Source organism: Propithecus coquereli, unplaced genomic scaffold, assembly GCF_000956105.1.
Source record: "Propithecus coquereli isolate 6110/MARCELLA unplaced genomic scaffold, Pcoq_1.0 Scaffold261, whole genome shotgun sequence".
Classification (NCBI taxonomy): domain Eukaryota; kingdom Metazoa; phylum Chordata; class Mammalia; order Primates; family Indriidae; genus Propithecus; species Propithecus coquereli.
In genome coordinates, this window is record NW_012148186.1 from 2,715,429 (window position 1) to 2,737,643 (window position 22,215).

General features: G+C 44.1%; 1 protein-coding gene across 1 annotated transcript; it reads left to right on the forward strand.

Moving 5' to 3' along the window:
• Positions 1-17,698: 17,698 nt before the first annotated feature.
• On the forward strand, positions 17,699-20,609 carry CMA1 (chymase 1, mast cell). The gene is made up of 5 exons (XM_012647306.1): positions 17,699-17,780; positions 18,434-18,584; positions 19,337-19,472; positions 19,675-19,929; positions 20,317-20,609. The coding sequence occupies exons 1-5, from the start codon at positions 17,723-17,725 to the stop codon at positions 20,458-20,460; spliced, it is 744 nt and encodes a 247-aa protein (XP_012502760.1). The 5' UTR covers positions 17,699-17,722; the 3' UTR covers positions 20,461-20,609.
• The last annotated feature ends 1,606 nt before the right edge of the window (positions 20,610-22,215 follow it).

Below are 22,215 nucleotides of genomic sequence, written 5' to 3' on the forward strand. Positions count from 1 at the left end.
GGAGGAAAAAGATGCAACAATTTGTTCATTACTTAAGAAGGGATACCTTGGCATGCCCCAGATCACTGAACCCTACATGTTTTTCTGATAAGGAAGGCCCATGAATTTCTGTGGGATTTATTCCCACTCTCTGGCATGTATGCATCTTAGCAAGATGTCTACAGTTGTGGCTACCTCCTGCACCCAGGTCCAATTAACATAATATCATCAACATAATGAACCAGTATGGTATTCTCTGAAGCAGAGAGGTGATCAAGCTCCCTGCAATAGTTGTTGATGTGGCCCCAAGCGAAGGTATTTCCCAGAGTAAGAGCTGCAGGGGATGTGTTCATTTGCTCCAGCAATAAAACTACCTCAGGAAGAGCAACTACACTTGGAGTCACCACATGATTAAATTTACAATAAAATCCACTGTAATTCTCTAAGATCTATCTATCTTCTTCATAGACCAAGTAGATAAGCTGAATGGCAAGGTAGTAGGAATCACCACTCTTGCATCATTCAATAGTTGGTTAGCTGATTTAATCTCTTAATCTCTTTATGAATATAACATTGCTCTGGGTTTTCTATTTTGGTAGGTAGAGGCGGATCTGATGGCTCCCACTTGGCCTTTTCCATCATAATAGCCTTCACTCCATGACTCAGGACACCACTATGGGAGTCTGTCAGTTTCTGGATAAGTCTATTCTACCTCTATACTCTGGAACTAGGGAAATAATCAAACTTTGATTTAGGACCCACTTGGCACACTATGACATAGGCCCAAACTTTGTGGATCATCTCTGTAAGCCCTTCCTCTGGCCAGTGATTCACGGAGGTATTTGGGGTCTTTAGGAATTAGTATCAGTTCAGAGCCAGTACTCAGGAATCAAAAACAAGACTATTTCTCAGATTTTCTTCTCTAATTCAAAGCCACTCTGGTAGATGGTGGCATGTTGCTTTGGGGAAGGCAAGAAGGAAGGTGTACAGCACAAATTTTGGCTGTGTAGCCAGGACTTTCCTCAAGGGCCCCTAGTCCCTTTCATTCAAGGAGCTGTGGGGTTGGTGATCTGGCCCAAGTCTGGGAACTGCCAATAATTGAGATATCTTGTGACATTCAAGACCTCTGTTCACCAAACCTAGAAAACTCCTGCTTATATAAATCAACTAAGACTTTAGTAGGCTGCCCAACTATTTCAGTTCTAAAGACACTATGACAAATTAGCTAAAATCAAAGACCTCTATTTGACAAATTATTTTGATTTCTACCTCAACTCTGGCACTCATTACAGTAACCAAGCCCACCTTGTCTCTGGCACCCTGACTTCTCCCACCCTGGAATCCCATCACTGCCTTAGAGCTCAGGGAGCCCAGTTCGATAACAGCCATTCCCACAGTCACCCCAGGCCTGCAGCAGAGAGACAGCACAGAGCTCTCCAATGGGCCAGTGCTCCCTCCCTAAGGTATTTCTCACAGCTTTGGTGAAGGGAGTGTCCTTGCACCCTTCTAGGACATACTTAGGGTGTAAGTAAGCCAGTCTCACGTAATAAATCAGCCCTACCTTCTGATTTCCCTAATCCCCTTTGGATATCTCCCTCTATGGTATATCAAAGGTTTGGCATCTCAACTTCACACAGTATAGGCCATGCTGAGGTCTACGTTTCAACATAACCAACCAGGCAAGAGGTTAGAGCCACTTCAATATGCTTGAGCTAACACACTCATACTAGAATCTCTACTTAGTGCACTTCATCAACAAAGTCAGCCTGCTGCCACATTGTGTCCCTTCCACCCTACTCCAACACCCTTAAGATCCATTCACATTTGTGTTTCTGCTGATATTAATTAGCAAAAATATAGCAATTATTTTGATATGTAGTACAATTGCTCATGGGTCACATTCATTGCTGACACCTACTAGGATTTGAGTTTATTAATCAAAAAGGAATAAAAGACCCTTGGTGGGTAGTGGGGGAAATTAGGAACTGAGGAGAATCAGCAGTCCCCTGAAAAGCACCTACCTCAGGGGATCCCATTACAGATTCTTCAGGCAAGGCAAGACTCATCTCTTCAGATCAGAGAAAATGGGCTGCCTTACTGGCAGAGGAGCACTGGTGGAATTTAGGGGTTCGAGGTCCCAGTTTCATCAAAATCTGCCCAAGTATATTCCCATCCCAATTTTCAGAGTCTTATTTCCTCCCAACCAATGTCTTAACTTTATATAAGAGATCCTGCCAATTTTGTAATGCAAAATGTGTTGGAAGCCACCCACAGGATTAAACTTCAGTTTGGTTTTCAGAAATCTCAGACATAAGGTTATATGAGATAGGAGTTGCTTTTAAGGAAGTCATAAAAGATGTCTGGACTATTACTTAAACACACAAGTTTGAAATTTAATGCCCAAGGCCAACCATTTTCTTTTTCTAAGCTCTTTAGTGCACCTAGAGGCAATCAACCAACCCTATTACACTCCTTATTTCCACTATGTTCTATGGCAGCAAATACTTGGTCACCCGCAGCCTTATCTTTGATTACAGATTGATTACATGTGACAACTTAAGTAACAGGTTTGCTACTGCATCCCATCAATGATCACCCACAACTTAAAACTAATACTTTTTACCACTTACAAGGGAGTCACTAATAACTTAAAGGTATTCAGATTAGAGAACCAATCCCAATAGCCCAAGCCATTTCACAAACCCTAAGGTTAGGCTCCCCTGGTCCCAATTCCAGTGCCAATATCTCTATAAATTAGGGTTCAGTCACAAAAGCAGAACCACTCTGAGTGGTAAAATAAGGGAATAATTATAAGGATTGCATCTTATAAAATGTGGAAACTGGTAAAGAAATCCTCTCTAGGCTCCTGTTGTTGTTTTGCTTTGTTTTGTTTTGTGTTTACAGTCCAGGAAAGAAGGGTCACACAAGAAAAGACGGTGAGATTAGAGTCAAACAGATACAGATTGATACTTAGCTCTGATATTTATAGGATACAAAATGTTGTCAAGTGATTCAAATTCTCTGAGCCTCAATTTCATCGTCTGTAAAATGGAAACAATAATACTTTGGGACTGATGTGAGGGTGAATGAGATAAAGCATACACCAGAAATATGCCATATGTCATTCACGACAAGATGCTCAGTATTTCATGTTTTAATCTCTTTGCAACAGGAATGAATCTTGTAATCAATGGCACATTATTGTTTAACTGAGAATAGTTTTTCCTTCCTCCATGGCACATAAAATAATGAGAGTCCAGAGTAACACTTCAAATAATGACAGGGGCAGATATCACTTTATGATCAACCCAAGTGTAACTCTCAATGCACAAGTGGAAAACCCCAAGCCCCCAAAAACCACAAATGTTATTTATACATTCCATTTGTTTCTCCATTCATTGAACTAACTCTTCATCCAACATTCCTCATTATTCAGATGAGTGGAATGGAAAAAGTATGAGTTTCAGAACCCGACAAATAAATTGTGGACCTTGCTGCTATGTGACATTTGTGCTTCCAAGGAGAGCTCCATAATTGTGTATAATAACATTTGCCCAAAAGGACTATTATAAAGATCAAAGGGGAAGATGCATGTAAAGACCTATCAGTGCCAAACATATTGTGGGTATTCAATCAATAACTCCCATTTTCCTTCCTTGTCTCACTGCCACATTCTACTCTTCTATTGATTATTTGAATTGAAAGAAGGGCTGATCTTCTAGATCAGGGATTGGCAAACTATGGCCTGCAGAGCAAATCAGCTCCCTATCTGTTTTTGTAAATAAAGTTTTATAGAAACACAGTTACATTCGTTTTTCTATTGTTTTTGGTTGCTTTTGTGCTACAATGGCAGAATTGAATAGTTGCCACAGAGACAGCTTGGCCCTCAAAGTTGAAAATACTTGCTATCTGGCCATTTATGAAAAGTTTCCTGATCCCTGTTCTAGATGTCCACAGCACCTAAAACTTCTCCCTCCGGTTGTGTTACTATTCTGCTTCTAGAGAACTGTTTTGGATGAAAAAGTTGCATGCCTCGTCCTAGGACTAGGATTAATCACTGCTTCAGTGCCAGAAGAGCAGAGAATAGTCATGAGAATGACTGATGAGGAAGATAGCCAGGCCAGAGTAAAAGACAAAAACATGACAAGGTGGTTTATGTGGCTTCCAACCCTCCCCTTTCTTCTACTACTAGACTTACAAAAACAAGGTCCAGAGAGGGGTGAGAGAAGCAGCTTACCATGGGCAGCATGGGCAGCATGGACAGCATTACTAGGAAAAGGCAGGCCCTACTCCTTTTTTTGGTCTTTCTTTTGCCTCCTGAAGCCAGAGCTGATGAGTCTAGGGTGTAACTTCCCGTCTTATGGGTCCTCAGCTCCTATTTCAAATTTGTTGACCTGGGTCATAGAAAACCCTAAAATAAGGCTGCGATGAGCCCTTTGCAAGTGTTCCTAAGTGCAATCTCAACCTGGAAGAGAGATATTCTTTCCTGAAGATGATAACATTTTTCCAGGGACAAGAACTCTTGGGTAGAGAAAGAATCAGAACATTGGCTTTGGAAGATCCCCTCAACCTGCTTTCCTCAAAATATCTATAATTCTGATCCATGGTCCTTCTCCTGTGTTGAGGAGGTAGGATGAGGACATGATGAAATGTCTAAATGAAATGACAACTCAGAAGCAAGACTACCTATTGTGTTCTGAAACGTAAGATGAGGATTGAGAGGGTGGAATGGGGCAGGGAAATCCACAGTAAGAATATGGGGAGGGGCCAAGCTACACGAGAGGTAAGGATGAGGCTCAGAGGGAGGCCCTCAGCATTAACCCCACCTTCCTCACCCAGTGGACTCGTGGGAGGCTCTGTCAGCCTGTGATTGGGACCTGGGGTTCTCTGTTTCAGAGGAGATTATCAGTGGCATTGAGAGTAAGCCACACTCCCATCCCTGTATGGCTTACATGAAAATCATCACCAGCAGAGGTTATGTTGCCAACTGTGGCGGGTTTCTCATAAGTCAAGAATTTGTGACGACAGCTGCTCATTGCAAAGGAAAGTAAGAAAGCTTTGACTTGTTATCTTTTCATATGAGGAACTGTAGGAACCAGAGTTACACGCAACTTTGAAGTAGCCTGAAGAGAGGTTCTCTGGCCTTGCTTTGCCTCCAGTTGTTCAGCCACGCATATTGGGAGGAACTGGGCCATTTCACTTGTCAGCTCCCTCTCTAGAGGCCAGGGCTTTAGACAGGGCAGCCCAGGTCCAGGCAGGCCAACACTGGCCCTCTCGTACTGCTGCCAGCCTCAGTCCCACCTCTCTACCATGGCCCTGCCTCTCCAGAAACAACTGTAATCCCCAGGGGAAACTCTGTCCTGAGTATGATCTGAGTCCCTCAACTGGCCTTGCACTTGGGAAGAGGAGGGCTGGTGTCCCTGTGCTCAGAATAGGCCCTTCTCAGGGGACCAGCCTCTCTTTCCCTCTCAACATGAATATTACTGTCACTCTGGGAGCTCATGATGTGAAACAGAAAGAATCCACATAGCCTAAGATAGAAGTTGTAGAACACTTTGTTCACCCAAATTACAACTTTTTTATCAAGCTCAATGACACCATGTTACTGAAGGTGCCATTATCTTTCTGACACTTCTCAATTCCCCTTTCCCTGGCACTTCTCCTGGCCTGTGTCTTTCTCATGCTCTCTCTTCCCACCCCTTTACTTGGGGTTCACCCTCCCACACCATGTCATCACCACCTCTTAGGGAGAAACTCTCGCACCTGTCCCAGGAAGCCTCTACCACCCACACCTTCCCCCTTCCCTGGGACTGGCAGTCCATCGACCCTTCCTCCCCTCACAGCTACAAACAAAGGCCAGGCTGACCGGTGCTGTGGGGACAATGCCCCTGTCCACCGCATCTACTTTTATTCAACCTGGGAGAATGTGCCGGGCAGCTGGCTGGGGAAAAACAGGAGTGACACAGCCACTGTCAAATACTCTGGGGGAGGTAAAGCTGAGACTCGTGGATGAGAAGGCCTGCAACCACTTTCCATTTTACAGTCATAACCTCAAAATCTGTGTGGACAATCCCAGGAAGACAAGATCAACATACAAGGTACCACATACCTACCCTTCCTCCCCACCCAGGGAGACAGCACCCTCTTGGGAGGCTGGAGGTGGATCAAGAAGTCGTCTAGTCCAGTGACCAGTGTCTGTGTTCATGGATTTCTAGGACTGTGGGAACTGGAATCTTCCTCCTACGTTCCCTCTTCCCATACCCAAGTCCTGCCTCTAAACTTCCCAGCCAGGCCACACAGGGCTCCAGAAGAGAAAGGAAGAAGGTGGGAGGGAAACAGGACCTTGAGTTGTAGGTCTGTGCCAGAGAGAGAAAGAAAGCATTAACCTAAAATGTGACTCCACGAGGAGCCAGGGTTCCTGGCCCAACTCTGGGTGTCTTGGGGCTAGCCGGGTGCTGATAGGACCAGGAGAAGGTGATACTAAGGACGGAAGGATAACGTCTGCTCATGTTACACTTCCTCTAACCCACACGGGGACCCTGGGGATCCCCTTTTGTGTGCTGGGGTGGCCCAAGGCATCGTGTCTTACGGGTGCGGCAATGCCAAGCTTCCTGCTGTCTTCACTCACATCTCCCCATATGTGCCCTGGATCAATAAAGTTTTAAGGGAAAGTAGCCACAGAAGCCTGGCCAGCCTGAGGGGAAGTCCGAAAGCCAGAGCACTCCCTGAATAGCCCCTGAGTTTCCTGGGAGCCTGGCCCCAGCCCAAACCCAGAGAGGCTCTCAGAGGCAAACAGAAACCTCAATAAAGATGCAGACTCCGGCATGTATGTGACTCCTTTCCCTGTGCTCACTGCCCAGAGCTGGTCTGATCCCCTCACCCGGGTCCTCCTCTCCAGTTTGAATGAAGAATTGCACTGCGCTTCCTTATGAACAAATTAGTAATCTTGGCTAATACCAAATTCCCAGTACATTGTGTGGGATTATGGATTATTCAAGAAAATATTTGGATCTGGTCAATAGGGTTTAACATCCTGAGTAATATTGGCACTGATTAACTTTCTTCTTCCTCCTCCTACTGCCTCTCTTCCTCCTCCTTCTCCCACAAACCCCATGCCTTGGCCACTGCAATTCAGGACACAGACACTCCATAGTGACCTGCCCATGACAGTGTCTAGAGATGGCCCCAGGCCTGGGCTGTTGACACCCGGTGTCCTACCTGCCCCACCACCATCACCCCTCAATACCATATCTTCAGCTAGAGGATCATCTGCCCTCAGAAGTCCTTGGGATGGGTCTGTCACAGGAGAAGGAAGGGGTCAGGCCTTTCTGTGGATTAAGCAGGGCCCTTCTAGCCCAGGAGAGGGATTCCCAAGAGCATCAGCACAAGCCTGACCCCAGGACTACCTCAGAGCCTCCCAAATTTAACGGTCATTTTCCTGGGAAACGACACAGTGTGTCCAGGTCTTCCAGAAGAGGGATACCCAAGTTAGGTCAAGTTCTACAAAACTTCCTCCTCAAGTGACCTGCAACAGGCTGAAGCCCACAGTCACCAGCATCTGGCTGGGATCAGTACACTCACAGTCGTACACCATAGTATAAGGGAACAGGGCAGGATGTTCCAAGAAACTCTCTGGAGCTTGAAATTAAAGGGCCACCATACAGTTCCCACCACAGTCCATAGGAGACCTAAGAAGATAAGCAGGGCCCTGTCACTACCATACTCCAAGAAATTGCTGCTACTACTCGCCCCAGACCAGGGACCCAGCACCTCCAACTTCCCCCAGCCTGCCAGGCCAAAGGTCCCAGCCTCCAGCTTTGCCACTATTCAATACAGATGTAAAAAATGAAAGCAGAATATACAAGACTGACTATAAACTCTAAATATACAACAACAACAAAAAAAGCATGTAGGCAAAAAAAAAAAAGAACTAAAAGGATTTTAAAAATAAAAGAACTTATGTTGGGCAGTGGTTAAAAGGATGATATTTTTCTTTTTTTTCTAACTCTTCTTTTATATTTGTATAACCAAATAAGAGTTTTAAATGTGAAATACAAAGAACAGAGACATTGTCTATTTGTTTTCTTAGGAGACCAGAACACACACTGAGTTGCAGCTAAGGCCCCGTCCACTCTTTACCCTCAGACACTAAGGGCAGCACATACACAGGGCAGCTTTCCTTCCCAGGAAGCTGGAGAACTGGACGTCTGGAAAGTGGTCAGCTTAACCTCCCAGCCTGGCCCACAAGAACTGGCAGAGCAAGTGGAGACTGAGCTGAGCCCTCTGCTGAATTGGAATCCAAAGGCTTCCAGCAAAACCACCACTGCAGACCAAATAAGCATCATATGAACCCCAGAAATGGAAAGAGCAGTCGGTGGCCCAGTCACCCTGAAAAACATAAGAGCATCATCACAACTACCGTGTTAATTCCAAGATGTGTAGGATGGGGCACAAGGAGTGGGCCTGCATGATGGACACCAAGGATGATAAGAGCATCACAGCAGCACAAGGTCAGCAGAAGCCATCCTTTGTCCAAACTCATGGGCAGAGGGCCTCTGGATCACTGAGGGCAGCACCCAGAGACATGCAAAAGAGCCAGGTCCTCCTGGGGTCTTCACTGTTGTTGGGGCCCATGTCAAAAGTTCATCAGGAAATTATCTGCTTCTCCACCTCACCCCAATGTTAGGCCCACCCCCAGAAACCTTAGGATTGTCTCTCCTGCACCCCAGTTCCCCTGGCAACTTTTACCCTCACACAGTCATGGCTTAGCATGTGTGGGTACTGAAGGAGTAGTTATGGGTTGTATTGTGTCCCCCCCAAATAAATATGTTGAAGTCCTAACTCCCAGTGCCTCCGAAGGTGACCTTACAGAAACAGGGTTGCTGTCAATGTAATTAGTTCAGATGAGGTCATACTGAAGTAGGGTGGATCCTTCATTCAATACGATTGATGTCCCTATAAGCAGACGAGAGAGACACACAGGGAGAGGGCCATGGGAAGGAGGCAGATTGGACAATACATCTACTAGCCAAGGAATACCAAGGATGGCCAGCAGTTACCAGAGGCTAGGAGAGAGATCTGGAACAGGTCCTTCCTCACAACCCTCAGAAGGAACCAACCCTGCTGAAACCTTGATTTCAAACTGTGAATTGTGAAAGAATAAATTTCTGTTGTTTTAAGCCACCTAACTTTTGGTTCTTTGTTATAGCAGTCCTAGGAAATTAATAACTGTGCTGTGGACCTATAATTCATCCTGGAGATCCAAAAGGAATGTAAGGTGAACTGTATCTCTGCCCTTGTAGGTACACAGTCTCAATGGGTCTGCCCCATATCCTTGAAGCAGTTCATTTAACCCAGGGCCATACAAATCTCAAGGGAAACAACTAATTTTTTTCTTTTTCCACTTACTACTTTACCAACATTGTCTTGTTTAATTCTCATGATAACATATGCAAAAAAGGCTACTTCAAAGTTGCATGTAACTCTGGTTCCTACAGTTCCTCATATGAAAAGATAACAAGTCAAAGGTTTCTTACCTTCCTTTGCAATGAGCAGCTGTCATCACAAATTCTTGACTTACGAGAAACCCGCCACAGTTGGCAACATAACCCCTGCTGGTGATGGTTTCCAGATAAGCCATACAGGGATGGGAGTGTGGCTTACTCTCAATGCCACTGATAATCTCCTCTGAAATAGAGAACCCCAGGTTCCAATCACAGGCTGACAGAGCCTCCCACGAGACCACTGGGTGAGGAAGGTGGGGTTAATGCTGAGGGCCTCCCTCTGAGCCTCATCCTTACCTCTCATGTAGCTTGGCCCCTCCCCATATTCTTACTGTGGATTTCCCTGCCCCATTCCACCCTCTCAATCCTCATCTTATGTTTCAGAACACAATAGGCAGTCTTGCTTCTGAGTTGTCATTTCATTTAGACATTTCATCATGTCCTCATCCTACCTCCTCAACACAGGAGAAGGACCACGGATCAGAATCATAGATATTTTGAGGAAAGCAGGTTGAGGGGATCTTCCAAAGCCAGTGTTCTGATTCTTTCTCTACCCAAGAGTTCTTGTCCCTGGAAATTGTCATCAACTGCAGCAAAGAGTATCACTCTTCCAGGTTGAGATTTCACTCAGGAATACTTGCAGAAAAAAAGAAAAACTACCTAAGTCTTGAGCATACAAAAATTAACTCAAAATAAACTGTAGCTCTAAATGTAAACCATAAAACTTTTAGGGAAAAAAAATAGGAGGAAATCTTTGTGACCTAGAGTTAGGCAAACAGTTCTTAGACATGATACAGAAAGTACAATCTGTAAAAGAAAGATTTAATAAATTGGACTCAACAAACTTAAAAAACATTTGTACTGTGAAAGGCAACTTCTAGAGAATGAAAAGACAGGTGACAGACTGAAATAAAATATTTGCAATGCACATATCTGACAAATGACTTTTATTCAAAATATATAAAACTCAATAGTAAGGAAACTCAATATTAAGGAAACAAAACTCAATAGTAAGGAAACAAAAACCCAATTAAAATATAGGCAAAAGACACAAACAGACACTACACCAAAAAGGACTTATCAATGGCAAACAAGCACAAAAAAGATGCTAACACATGGCTAGCTTATTTTGCTATTAGAACAATTCGAATCAAAATTTCAATGAAATACCACTACAGACCTATGTAAATAACTAAAATAAAAATACCAAAAATATCAAGTGCTTACATGGATTTGGACCAACTAGAACTCTCATACATTGCTGGTGAGAATGCAAAATAGAACAGTCATTTAAAAAGTAATTTGTCAGTTTCTTATAAAATTAAACATACAATTATTATATGACCCAGAGTCCTACCTCTGGATGTTGACTTTACAGAAATAAAAACTTAAGTTCACACAAAAACCTATACACATATTTTTATGCAGCTCTCTTCAAAAGTACCAAAACCTGGAAACAACCCAAATGTCTTTCACCATGTGAATAAAAGAAAAAAAAAAAGCCTGTGGTACAAGTATACACTGGAATACTACTGCTGCGGTCTGAATGTTTGTGTCCCCCTCCAAAGTTCACATGTTGAAACCTGTCGCCAGTGCAATACTACTAACAGGAGGGGCCTCTTGGAGGTGATTAGGTAAGGCGGGGGTGGGGGAGAGCCCTCATGAAGGGATTATCTTCTTATAAAAATGCCTGAGGGAGCTTGTTCGTCCCTGCCATGTGAGGTCACATCTAAAAGGTGCTGTCTATGAGGCACTGGCTTTCACCATACACCAGATCTGCAGGCATCTTGTTATTGGATTTCCCAGATGGACCCATCCTGGACCCATCTCACTGATGGGGAACTCACCCAGTCAACTATGCTGTCATTTGGCAGCTTGTTGTTCTTCCTCATATACATCCAAAATGGGCTTCCCAAAATACCTTGCCACTCTGCCTTCCAGGCTCCCCAGAACAAGAATATGCCATCTCCCACACGGCAGCTTTATAAAATATGAAGTCAGGTGCAAAGTCTCCTCCAGGTCCCCTCCTGCTAAACACCTACAGCCCATTTCTCCCTTCGCACGCAGTTTCAGTGGCATACACCATCCTGGGTCTGCCTCTGGACACGCTTCAGTCTCTCACTGCCCCTCCAAAGTCTGGGACTGGGGCTTACAGTTTAAAAAAAAAAAAAAAAGCAAAATTAAGGATTCATCGTAGTTGGTGAGACTAAAAAGAAAAGTGAGAAAATTATTAACGTAAGTTGATTTTATCTCTGAGCAAGAAGAGTATTGGCAATATTCTATTTCTTGGTGTGGGTTATGATTACACAGATGTTTGATTTGTAATTATCGATTACACTAAAAATATGTGTTTTCACTCTTGAGTATGTATGTTAGGATTTCAGTGTAAAAAAATTAACATGGACCACAACCAGAAAGAAGCCCTAAAAGCTGTGAGCAGACTCTTCCTCCAGCCCCATTGTACAGAAGACCTGTCCATAGCATGAACCTTTAGGGATACCCTCAGGTAAAGGAGCTCCTGACTACTTGTTTCCCCAAAATCCCAATAAAGACAAAGACTGAGGGCTTGTTTGAGTAACTACCATTTCTGCCACTCACTGACCCATTCCCTGGGCAGTCAGTGCCGCTTCCTTGCCTCAATCATTAAGCAAATGTGGAGTATTGATTTCTCCACCTTTAGTGGATTTCAAGATCACTAGGGGGGGTGTATGGAATTGTGAAAAAGAACAACAGGTTTGAGAAGAAAGAGGCAGGGAAAGGAATCTCCTAATAGTGATCCCCATTAAGACACAATCAATATACAAGGTGATTTGTACATCTCTCCCTGTCCACCTGACATGCATATTCCTATTCTTGACCTGCATTTCCATCCTCCACACCTGCCTGCGCTGCCAACTCATTCTCTCTGAACAGCCTAGCTTTGGCTTCCAGGAGAATTGAAGGGCTTGGAGCTGTCCGTGGTGCTGATTTGCTCCCTCTGCCCTTCCCCCAACTGGGGTTGACCCAAAACACCATTGAAAAAAGTGCCTCAGTGAGCCCTGGAGGGTTGGCCTTACCCTGTAGCTATTGACACATGCTATCAATTCCACCTGTCTCATTAGTCTCAAATATAATAACTTGCCCCTTCATGCTATCTACTGCGTCAGCCTTATCAAAATTATGTCTGTGTCCTGGGCAGTATCTGGCATCAAGAAAAAATGGAATCTCCTTGCAACCAAGAATTTAAGATGTGGAGGAAAGATTAGACCAGTGTGACACCCTTGTGAAGTCCCACCATAATACAGTATTCCACATTATAGTAATCTCAGTAAAGAGACTATCAGGCCATTATAGGACCATCGAGAAGACAGTCATTTCCAATCCAGGAACTATCCCCTGACAGATTAGCCCAGAGGAAGCAGGAGTGGAGACAGCGAGGTTCAGAGCTGAGCCTGCAAGCACTGACTCCACCAGCAACAACCACAAATTAATCAAGAGTCATGGGGACCCCTGGGATGGCAAGAACAGTTGTTGCCTCACCAACCTCTGCCATAACCCAGCCAGAAAATTTGAGATCATTGTGGCTACACCGATAATTCTGAGATGCAGAAGATGATGGTCCAAGGAGGGAGCCTGCCTGACTGACTCTGAGAACAATAAGGGGAGTGGTAGCATTGCAGACTCTACAGGAGAAACTGTCCAAGTAAAAGGGCTGTGCCCAAACTCATTAAAACGAGCACCCTAAGGCTCTCCCCCCTCTAATACTAGCCTACTGCAGGAATGGTGAATGGAAAGAGAAATATCAGAGACAATTACAAAAAAACAAGATTTTGGAGGTTCTTGCTGAAAAGCCTGGGAAAGAAGTACACACAACCCTAAGCATCTTCCTCCAACCCAAAATCCACGGATCATCTCCCAGGTCCTCTTAATTTATCATTCTCCTGGATACTCTGTACATTCAAAAAAAAGTTGTACAGGGGGGAGGAGGGAGGAGGGGACGGGTATTTGTATACACAAGGAGTGCAATGCGCACTACCCGAAGGATGGACATATTTGAAACACGGACTTCGGGGCGGGGGGGAACCAAGGGCAACACACGTAACCTAAACATCTGTACACCCATAATTTGCTGAAATAAAAAAAAAAGTTGTACAGAGTACACTATTTCAAAATGGAACTATTGCCTTAGGAGTTAAAGCAAGAGTATAGTAAAGTGAATCAAGTTGAAAGTAATCCTTTCAAATTACTTCATAAATGTTGGATGTAAGCTAGTAGTAGTTAAACTTTAAATTTAGAAAATTTGGTCATTCAGAAACATTAAATAGAGAAGTGGGTAGAGCTTATTGCAAGGGCAACCACAGAGTGAGCTCCAGCCTGCTTCAGAAAAATGGGCCAATGCCCTAAAAGGACGCACTGTGCCTACTCTATGGCCCTGCTGCTCAATCTGATGCAAGATGGCATGTGCCCATGCCATCAGCTGTCCCTTCCCATGGTATTTCTTCACAAGAGACTTCAACATTTATGGAAGCTTATAGGTGGTGTATCCCTACCTGGCAACATGAGGGTTAAAACAACTTTTATATACTTTTATATACATGCTCAATCAAGAAAGACACAGCTATTACTCAAAGAACAAGAAACAGCCTGGCAGCAAGTTGAAAGAATAGAAAAAAGTGCTATCTACACAAAGCAGACCATAACCAAAATCTATAACAGATGTTAACCTGTAATGTATTTAGGAGAATTTAGAGGAAGTATAAGATTTATTGTTTGCCCAAATAAACATATAGCCAATGACAATATACCCATCAATTACCCATCAAATGGTTACATGGCAGTAGTAGGTATAATACAATTATAGGAATACCAACATTTATTAAGAACCGAGAAAATGTGGCATTTTACATTTAGTACCATATTTAATTCTTTTAAAAAATCCCTGTGCTGTATCATTCTTTATATTTTATAGATGCAGTAAATAAGGCTGAGGACTTAAGAAATTTTCTGAAGGTCAAATAGATGATTAAGTGGCAGAACCAGGATTCGCGCTTGCCCCATCTAACTGCAAAGGACTGCATGCCTCGAACTTCAAAGTGAATAATGGCACAGATAATAAATGTTTCAGGAACTCAGAAAAGGGATCATCCTATGCATTATAGTGGCTAAGGAATCACTGTCATCATTAAAATGCCAGTGATTCCACATCAGGTCTAACTATTCCTTCCCACTAACTGTGAACCTTAAACAAGACTCCATCCAACCTCTACTCGAGTATCCCCAGCAATCTGGAAATCGCTTACCTCCACTGACCACACATTCATATTGTAACAACCGCTTATTGGTAAATGCATTCTTATGCATAGTCAACAGCTGCTTCCAAAGATGCTATAGAATTATGTCTAGAGGCTCCCTGGACAGAAGTCATGTCCAGACTACACCATAAGATGGTCTAGCAAAGTTCCCATTGCCCCTTGGTTGGCCCAGACGCTGTAGGCAGCACCAGACACCTGAATCATTATCAATTCTTCCCGCAAAGCCAGACCCCTCTGCCACTCACCCTCACTAGAAAAATTAATTCCACATGCTACTTTTAATTCCCTTATGGTACTCCCTTCTAAATCAGATTTTACACCTGTTCATCTGATTGACACAGTCTGGGTCACCCTAGATGCAAGAGAAACTGGGAATGGCAGTTCATGGATTCTACTATAGGGAGATAAGAATTATAATTGGGAATTTCTCTAATGCAGGAACAGTGTTCAAAAGATATTAAGGAACAACATATATGGCAAATGTCCACCACAATCCATCATTTGGCTGCCCAGCATCATTATGTATTCTTTTCCCATACTTAAACTTCCTAAAAACAAAAATTCTCCCCCTGGACGTAATTCTCACTATCTTGTATACAAAGGATATGAGACTTGAGTCCCCAGAACTGAAATAATCTGTTTCATCAGGCATTGCTTTCAACCCCCAGTTCTGTATCTCTGGATGATATCCATTCCACACTTCCAACTTGATATTCTATAGACTCCCAACTTGATACCTGTAGACTAAACTGTAAAGTTCACTACCAACATACTATATGCAAAATAGCAGAAGGACAAAAGACAGAGAAAAAGGAAATCTCTTAAAATACACAAGTGCACACATGACAGAGCAAGGAAGAAAATGTGAGCAGACAGTGCAGCCATCATTTCTGAAATTTGTCCTCTGGCTGGAGCTGTACCTATTCTGTTTCCTCACCCTCATCCAGGCAGATGAAACAAAACTTCAGTCTCAATGGATCTGAACCGTGAAGCTGTGGGGCTATCATACTAGCCCTGGACTTGCTACTTCTCAATTTCTCATGACATGAATGAAAAACAGAACCCCTTTATTTGTGTAAGTCTCTGCTTCATGGTCTAATTGATGCAGGGCCACAGGATGAAACTTCTCCAGCTCCAGATTCTCCTCTGTTCTGCCAGTGGTAGAATGCCAAGAGAAAGGCTACCGGCTTCAACAAATAAAAATACAGGACTCCCAGTTAAATTCCAATTTCAGATAAAAATAATTTTTTACTATAATTATGTCTCATTCCATATTTGGGAGATACTTATACTAAAAAAAATGATTTGTTGTTCATGAGAAATACAAATTTAACTGAGCATTCTGTTATTTTATCTGGCAACCTAAAAAGGGTAGAAAGTAGTACAGGGACTCCTAAGATTCCCACATGTGAAAAGATATTAGGAATGTATGTAAATGTTTTATTTTAGAGAGGGTCATAGCTATAAATAGAACTTGGGAAATTAAGCTAAAAGGAACAGAAAACCCAGCCAGTATACACTAGGAATGGATCACTCCAGTCACAAGCCCAAACTGAGAGCAAGGGCATAGTGGAATGATGTGGAAAAGGTATTTATTCCCTACACATTCCCATCTCTGAAATAAATGCCTCATAAATCTCCAAAAGAAATGACACTGCATCATGTTACCCTGGTCTTCCCTAGACTCCATTCTCCAAGTCCAGGGAAAACAACAGATATGTGCTTGAAACCCAGTTCTGACAGTTATGAGTTATGTGATCTTGATCATGTTAATGTGTCTGAGTCTCAATTCTACATTTGTAAAGTAACAGTAATGGCATTTTCCAAGTTTGCTATAAAATTAAGAGCAAAACCTCAGATACTGATGTCTGTATATATTCTACTTTAGCAAAATCAAGCTCTATTCCTAAAGTGAGAATAGGAAACCCCAGTCCCCCTGGAGCAAATCATCCTCCTGCATCCATACTTTCCTCTCCATTGGTAGGATTCTATTTCTCTTTGGTGGTAGAGCAGAAAGAGCCCTGATTTGTAACCAAGAAAATCTAATTCTGAACCATAAGCCTTGATAGCCACATGAATAAAATTGAGGTAATAATATCTAATTTACAGCATTACTATTAAAGAAATAATATATCTAAGAGTTGTGACAATAAATGACATGCATAGGCTCTCAGAAAATGCTGATTCCAGTCCCATTTGCTCTTGTCATGATGTATATAAAGTCCTGTCCTGGGGTCTATTCCCTGCCCCCATCTACTCTCCTTAGATCTTTCTTCTTCCGCCAATGAACATTTGTGTAAGAGGAAGAAAGAGATCCAGATCGATGTTTTTCAAACTGCAGGTATCATCATTTGAGTGGTGTGTTGCTCAAGTTTTAACATGTAGTGGAATGGAATGGAATGGAAACTAACAGAAAGCATTGCACATCATTAGAATAAATATTGTTTCCTGAAACTTTTGATTCATTTGCATGTGTGTATGTGTTTGCTTATGTCCTCATACAAACATTTGTGTATGTATTGGGTCTTTTTGCAAAATGCATTCCCCACTGTGGGTCATAGCTATAAAAGTATACACGCTTCTGAATGCCTAAAGACTCTCCCCAAGCCATGTTTCTGATGGGCCTTTAACCAGCTTCCCTAACTGGGAAACACATGGTCCCCACATTTCTCAGCCACCTGCCACCCCAGATAAGGCACCATGGTTGAGAGCTCATCCTGGGAGCTAGGACTTGGGAGTTGGGGCCTCAAATTCACCTCTAGCAAAACAGAGGAAGATTGTGGGGGAGCTTCTGATGAGAAAGACAGCCAACTTAGAGTGAAAGAAGAAAATGTGACCACACAGTTCCTGTGGTTACCAGTCCTGCCCCTCCCCGCATATGCTTGGAAGTTATAAAACCCAAGACTGGAAAGTAAAACCAGCAGCTGCCCAGGCAGCCTTTCTGGGAAGATGCATCTCCATCCTCTCCCTCTGCTGCTCTTTCTCCTATGCTCCAGAGCTCAGGCTGGTGAGTATCGGGGTCCTTGCCTCTGTAGTCTGCAGGGTCAGCTCCTAAAACAAAGAAATTTAGTCTGAAAATAGCTGACTCTTGAACAGGATCCCAGGATCTCTCTTCAAGAGTTCCAGAGAGAAGTTTCCACCTGGGATATGCCCACCCATTCTCTGCAGCCTAGGGTATCTCCCAGGAGCAAGGAATCCTACATTGGTTGGGCAAAAGCCCAGAGCAAGTGGGAAAAAGAGGGGTATCTCTGGGAAAATGGACATGTTCTCTTTACCTTCTAAGCTTCAGGGCTACATATTACCTTGTGATTTGGTCCTTCTGTGGCACTGCTCATGGGCTGTGGAGAAAGCCAAGACAGGGACCTGGACAACTTGTCCTACATGGAGACAGAGGAGGGTGGGCCAGGGAAGGGTGGGAGTGGGGGAAATCCTAGTGAAATTGTCTGAATGGTAATGAAAGCAGGGTTAGCTGTTGTGCTGGGATGAAGGAATGTGAATTTCTGGGGTAGGTTGTGGGCGGGGAAAGCAGCCACAAGCAACATGAAAGGGAAAATGGGCAGGACAAAGAGTGAGGATGAGAGTCAAGGGAGCAACCCAACTTGCTCATTCTCTGGAGAGAGGATCAATGCTTGTGTTCAAACTCTGGGATCTCTGTTCCAGGGGAGATCATCGGGGGCACAGAGTGCAAGCCACACTCTCGCCCCTACATGGCCTACCTGGAAATTGTCAATTTCCAGGGTCAACAGGTGACTTGTGGTGGTTTCCTGATAAGTCAGAACTTTGTGTTGACGGCTGCTCACTGTGCAGGAAGGTGAGACAACAGGGTCCTTTTATCCCCAAATGGGAGACAACCAACCAGGGTAGCAACCAGGGATACACCTGCAGTGGGGCCTAAAGATGGGATCCTGGGCCTGAGTCAACTTACACAAGAGGCAAGGCTTGGACTTAAAAAAATTGCTCTCACAATTGAATGAGTGCCCTGAGCCTCAGTCACGGTGAGCTCAGCTCCCCTTCAGAGGAAAAGGAGACCCTGATCAAGGTACCTCCCCTAAAAGTACCCTGCTCATCCTTGCCCAACATATAAGACATATGACTCACTTTTCAAGGCCCCATCCAGTTCTCAGGGCCACTTCTTCTAAGCTGTATCAAGAACACTGGCCTTCAGTTCTCAGGGTCCTGAATCCATCCTTTCTATGGGAGGCAAAGAACAGGGTCCACATGAGACACCCCCACATACTTTCCCCTTTCCTCTGATACCTCCTGCATCAGAGGGCTGGCCCTCACATAGGGATCCCTGGTTCAGGAATTGCTAACCCTGTACCCTGAGTCTTCCATGGCCTGCTCATTCCCAGTAATTCCACAAACTCCTGGAAATTGTGTCTGTTCCCTGAAAAAGCTCTTCCCTGAGCAAAACCTGAGTCCCCAAATGCCATAAGCAGCCCAAGAAAAGGGAGATGGGTAGAGTCCAGTGACTCCAGTCCCCTTTTCTCAGAATGGGCACATCTCAAGAGAAACCCCAAGCCATCACTGCTTTTCCTTGTCCTTCCTTCTTCCTCACAACAGGTCTATAACAGTCACCCTTGGAGTTCATAACAGAAAAGAGAAAGAAAATACATGGCAGAAGCTTACAGTTGTAAAGCAATTCCCTCATCCAAAATATACTGGTGATATTTTTCTCCACGACATCATGTTACTGAAGGTGACAACATCTTTCTTCCCCTTTCCACTTCCTGCTCTCTTAAGCTTCTCTTCAAGTCACCATTGCACTGAAGTTTTGGTAGCACTTGCTCTATCGTGAAGCAGTTCACCCTGTCCCCTTTCCCCCCTCCACATCCCCCCCCATTGCCTCCGACTGCCTCAGTGCCCATTTCTGACACTGACAGTCCTCATTTCCTTCACAGTTGAAGAGGAAAGCCAACCTGACTCTGGCTGTGGGCACAGTCCCCCTCCCACCCAACTTCTACTCTGTCCCACCTGGGACAATGTGCTGGGTGGCTGGGTGGGGAAGAATGGGTGTCATGAAGCCGGGCTCAGACACTCTGCAAGAGGTGAAGCAGAGACTCATGGATCCCAAGGTCTGCAACTGCTTTGTAAATTTTGACCACAATCTCCAGCTGTGCGTGGGCAACCCCAGGAAGAAAAACTCTGCATTTGAGGTGATCCTCCAACCAGGGTTCTTCTCCACAAATCACTGTTCAGGGACCAGAATTCTCCTGGAAGGAGATGGGGTTAGAAGATTGTCAGCCAGTGTCAGGGTTTGAGATCACAGGACTGAGAAACTTGGAATTGTCCATCCTCCCATGGCCCAGGACAGTCTCTGACCATCCATCCCCATCTGCTGTACAGGGTGTGTGGGGTGACATGAAAAAATTGGGGTGGCTGCCCCAGGAATGGAAGAAGGGGCATCAGACCTAGACGTATAGCCTGAGGATCCAGTGCTCCTGAGTCTGAGTTAGGTCTGACTGTGACCCCAAGCTGGGACCCAAGGGCAGGAGGGGAGGACTTCCCTGGCTCACCTTGTGTTCTCTCTCTGTGCCACATAGGGAGACTCTGGGGGCCCTCTTCTCTGTGCTGGGGTGGCCCAGGGCATCGTGTCCTATGGACGGAAGGATGCAAAGCCCCCTTCTGTCTTCACCCGGATCTCTCATTACCGGCCCTGGATCAACAAGATCCTGAAGAAGAATTAACCCTGGAGCCTGGGCCGGCAAGAGAGAGTCTGGAACTGGATCTGAGCAGAGGAGTTTCTGTGTGCCACTCATTTTGGCCCACCTCTAGTCCCTTGGCCACATCTCTGAGCCTGCAGAAGATTCCTACAGGTCATACATCTCTCAATAAACCTCAATAAAGACCCAACTTCCAGTCATGAGTATGTGTCAACTATCTGGTGTTCTTTTCTTTTTAACATAGTGATCTGATTCCCAGCCCAAGCACCTACAGAATTTGAAAGGAATGTGTGTGTGTGTGTGTGTGTGTTTGTGTGTGTGTGAGAGAGAGAGAGAGAGAGAGAGAGAGAGAGAGAGAGACAGAGAGAGAGAGAGAGAGAGAGAGAAACAGAGAGGAGATAATGAAGAAAAAGTAGAGAAAGAAAGAAGAGAAAAGGTTTCCTTGCAGAGGCAGGATCCTTATTTCTACTTCAGGAAAGAAAATAAACCAGATACTTCCTTCCCTTAATCATCAACCCTATACCAGTTCTGATTGATATTTCAGAATCACTAGGAACATTTTGAATGGCAAACAAGATATAGGATGTTAAGAGTATTCCTGGCCTCTTTCTACTAGATACCACTAGCAAAACCCCCGCATTGTGATCTGATTGGGGGGTGGTTCAGATCCCCCCATGTTCAACCAAGTTGTGATAATCAAAATGCCTCCAGGCATTGCTACAGGTCCCCAGGCAGAGAAAGGCAGTAAAGGGTGAGGGAGTGCAAGCTCACCCTCGGTTGAACACCACTGGTTTAGATATATGATAGAAAGAAGGCAGTTGATGTCATACAGGGTCCTCCTCAAGGTCCACTTCAGTAAGAAAAGATCTACAATCTGTGAAGCTTTCATCTGAGATGCAGGGAAGATTGCCTCTCACTCACTCATTGCTACAAAACAGATACCAGCAGTAGATTAGGGAGGGACAGCATCACAAGTCTGCATGAGCAACACCCATGCAAAAAGGGCTTCACCCAAACCAGCAGGAAGCCCAAAGTCTAGATAGTGTCTTCTCAGCACAAACCATTGCTGAAGGAGGGAAGACAGGGCAGGACAGGGACAGGCCTGCAGGAGCCTGAGGCTGACCAAACCGCTTTGAGCAAGTGAACTATTGCTAGGAGTTTGTCTTTAAGAAATAATCAGAGATATACACATGGATTTGTGTATAAAGCTTTTAATCTCAGCATTTGTAATAGTAAAAAACTGGAATCCCAGACATGGAACAAAGTTGAAGTGGTAAATTTATATGATTGAATATTTTGAATTCATTTGTTTTCAAAATATTGTGTATGGAAAAATTCAATATGCTTTAATGCTTTTAAAAACCAATAGGAAAATCTGCTGACAGTAGAATCTCTATTTTGTAATATATATTTTATATGTGCATAGGAAAAAACTTTAATTAGGTCAAAATAACCATAGTAGTAATCTCTAGAATGGCATTAATAGCTATTTTGACTCTGTTCTGTGCTGGCTCCAAGCCTCACGTATTCTGACTATTGGGGACACGGTATCATATATGGATCTGCCAGTGGATAAGCATATATACTCATCTTCAGATCCCACTGGGCAAGGGTTGCTATGTGAGGAGTAGGCATCCTTGCATTTCCAGGTCACAGACTCCGCCCATTCAGGAAGCTACTAGAGAAGCAGACCCTTCATGGGTTCCCTGGAGCCAGTGGTCTTTCCTTGTCAATTGGTGTCAAGCATGGGGGTTCTCTGGTCTTTAGCAAAGGTGGTGA

What these genes read in the sequence shown, in the direction of transcription:
- CMA1 (XM_012647306.1), top strand. Translation starts at nt 17,723, where the DNA reads ATGCATCTCCATCCTCTCCCTCTGCTGCTCTTTCTCCTATGCTCCAGA. An exon ending in GCTGCTCACTGTGCAGGAAG is followed by an intron (nt 18,585 to 19,336) that starts GTGAGACAACAG and finishes TCCTCACAACAG; the next exon opens with GTCTATAACAGTCACCCTTG. An exon ending in AGAAAAACTCTGCATTTGAG is followed by an intron (nt 19,930 to 20,316) that starts GTGATCCTCCAA and finishes TGTGCCACATAG; the next exon opens with GGAGACTCTGGGGGCCCTCT.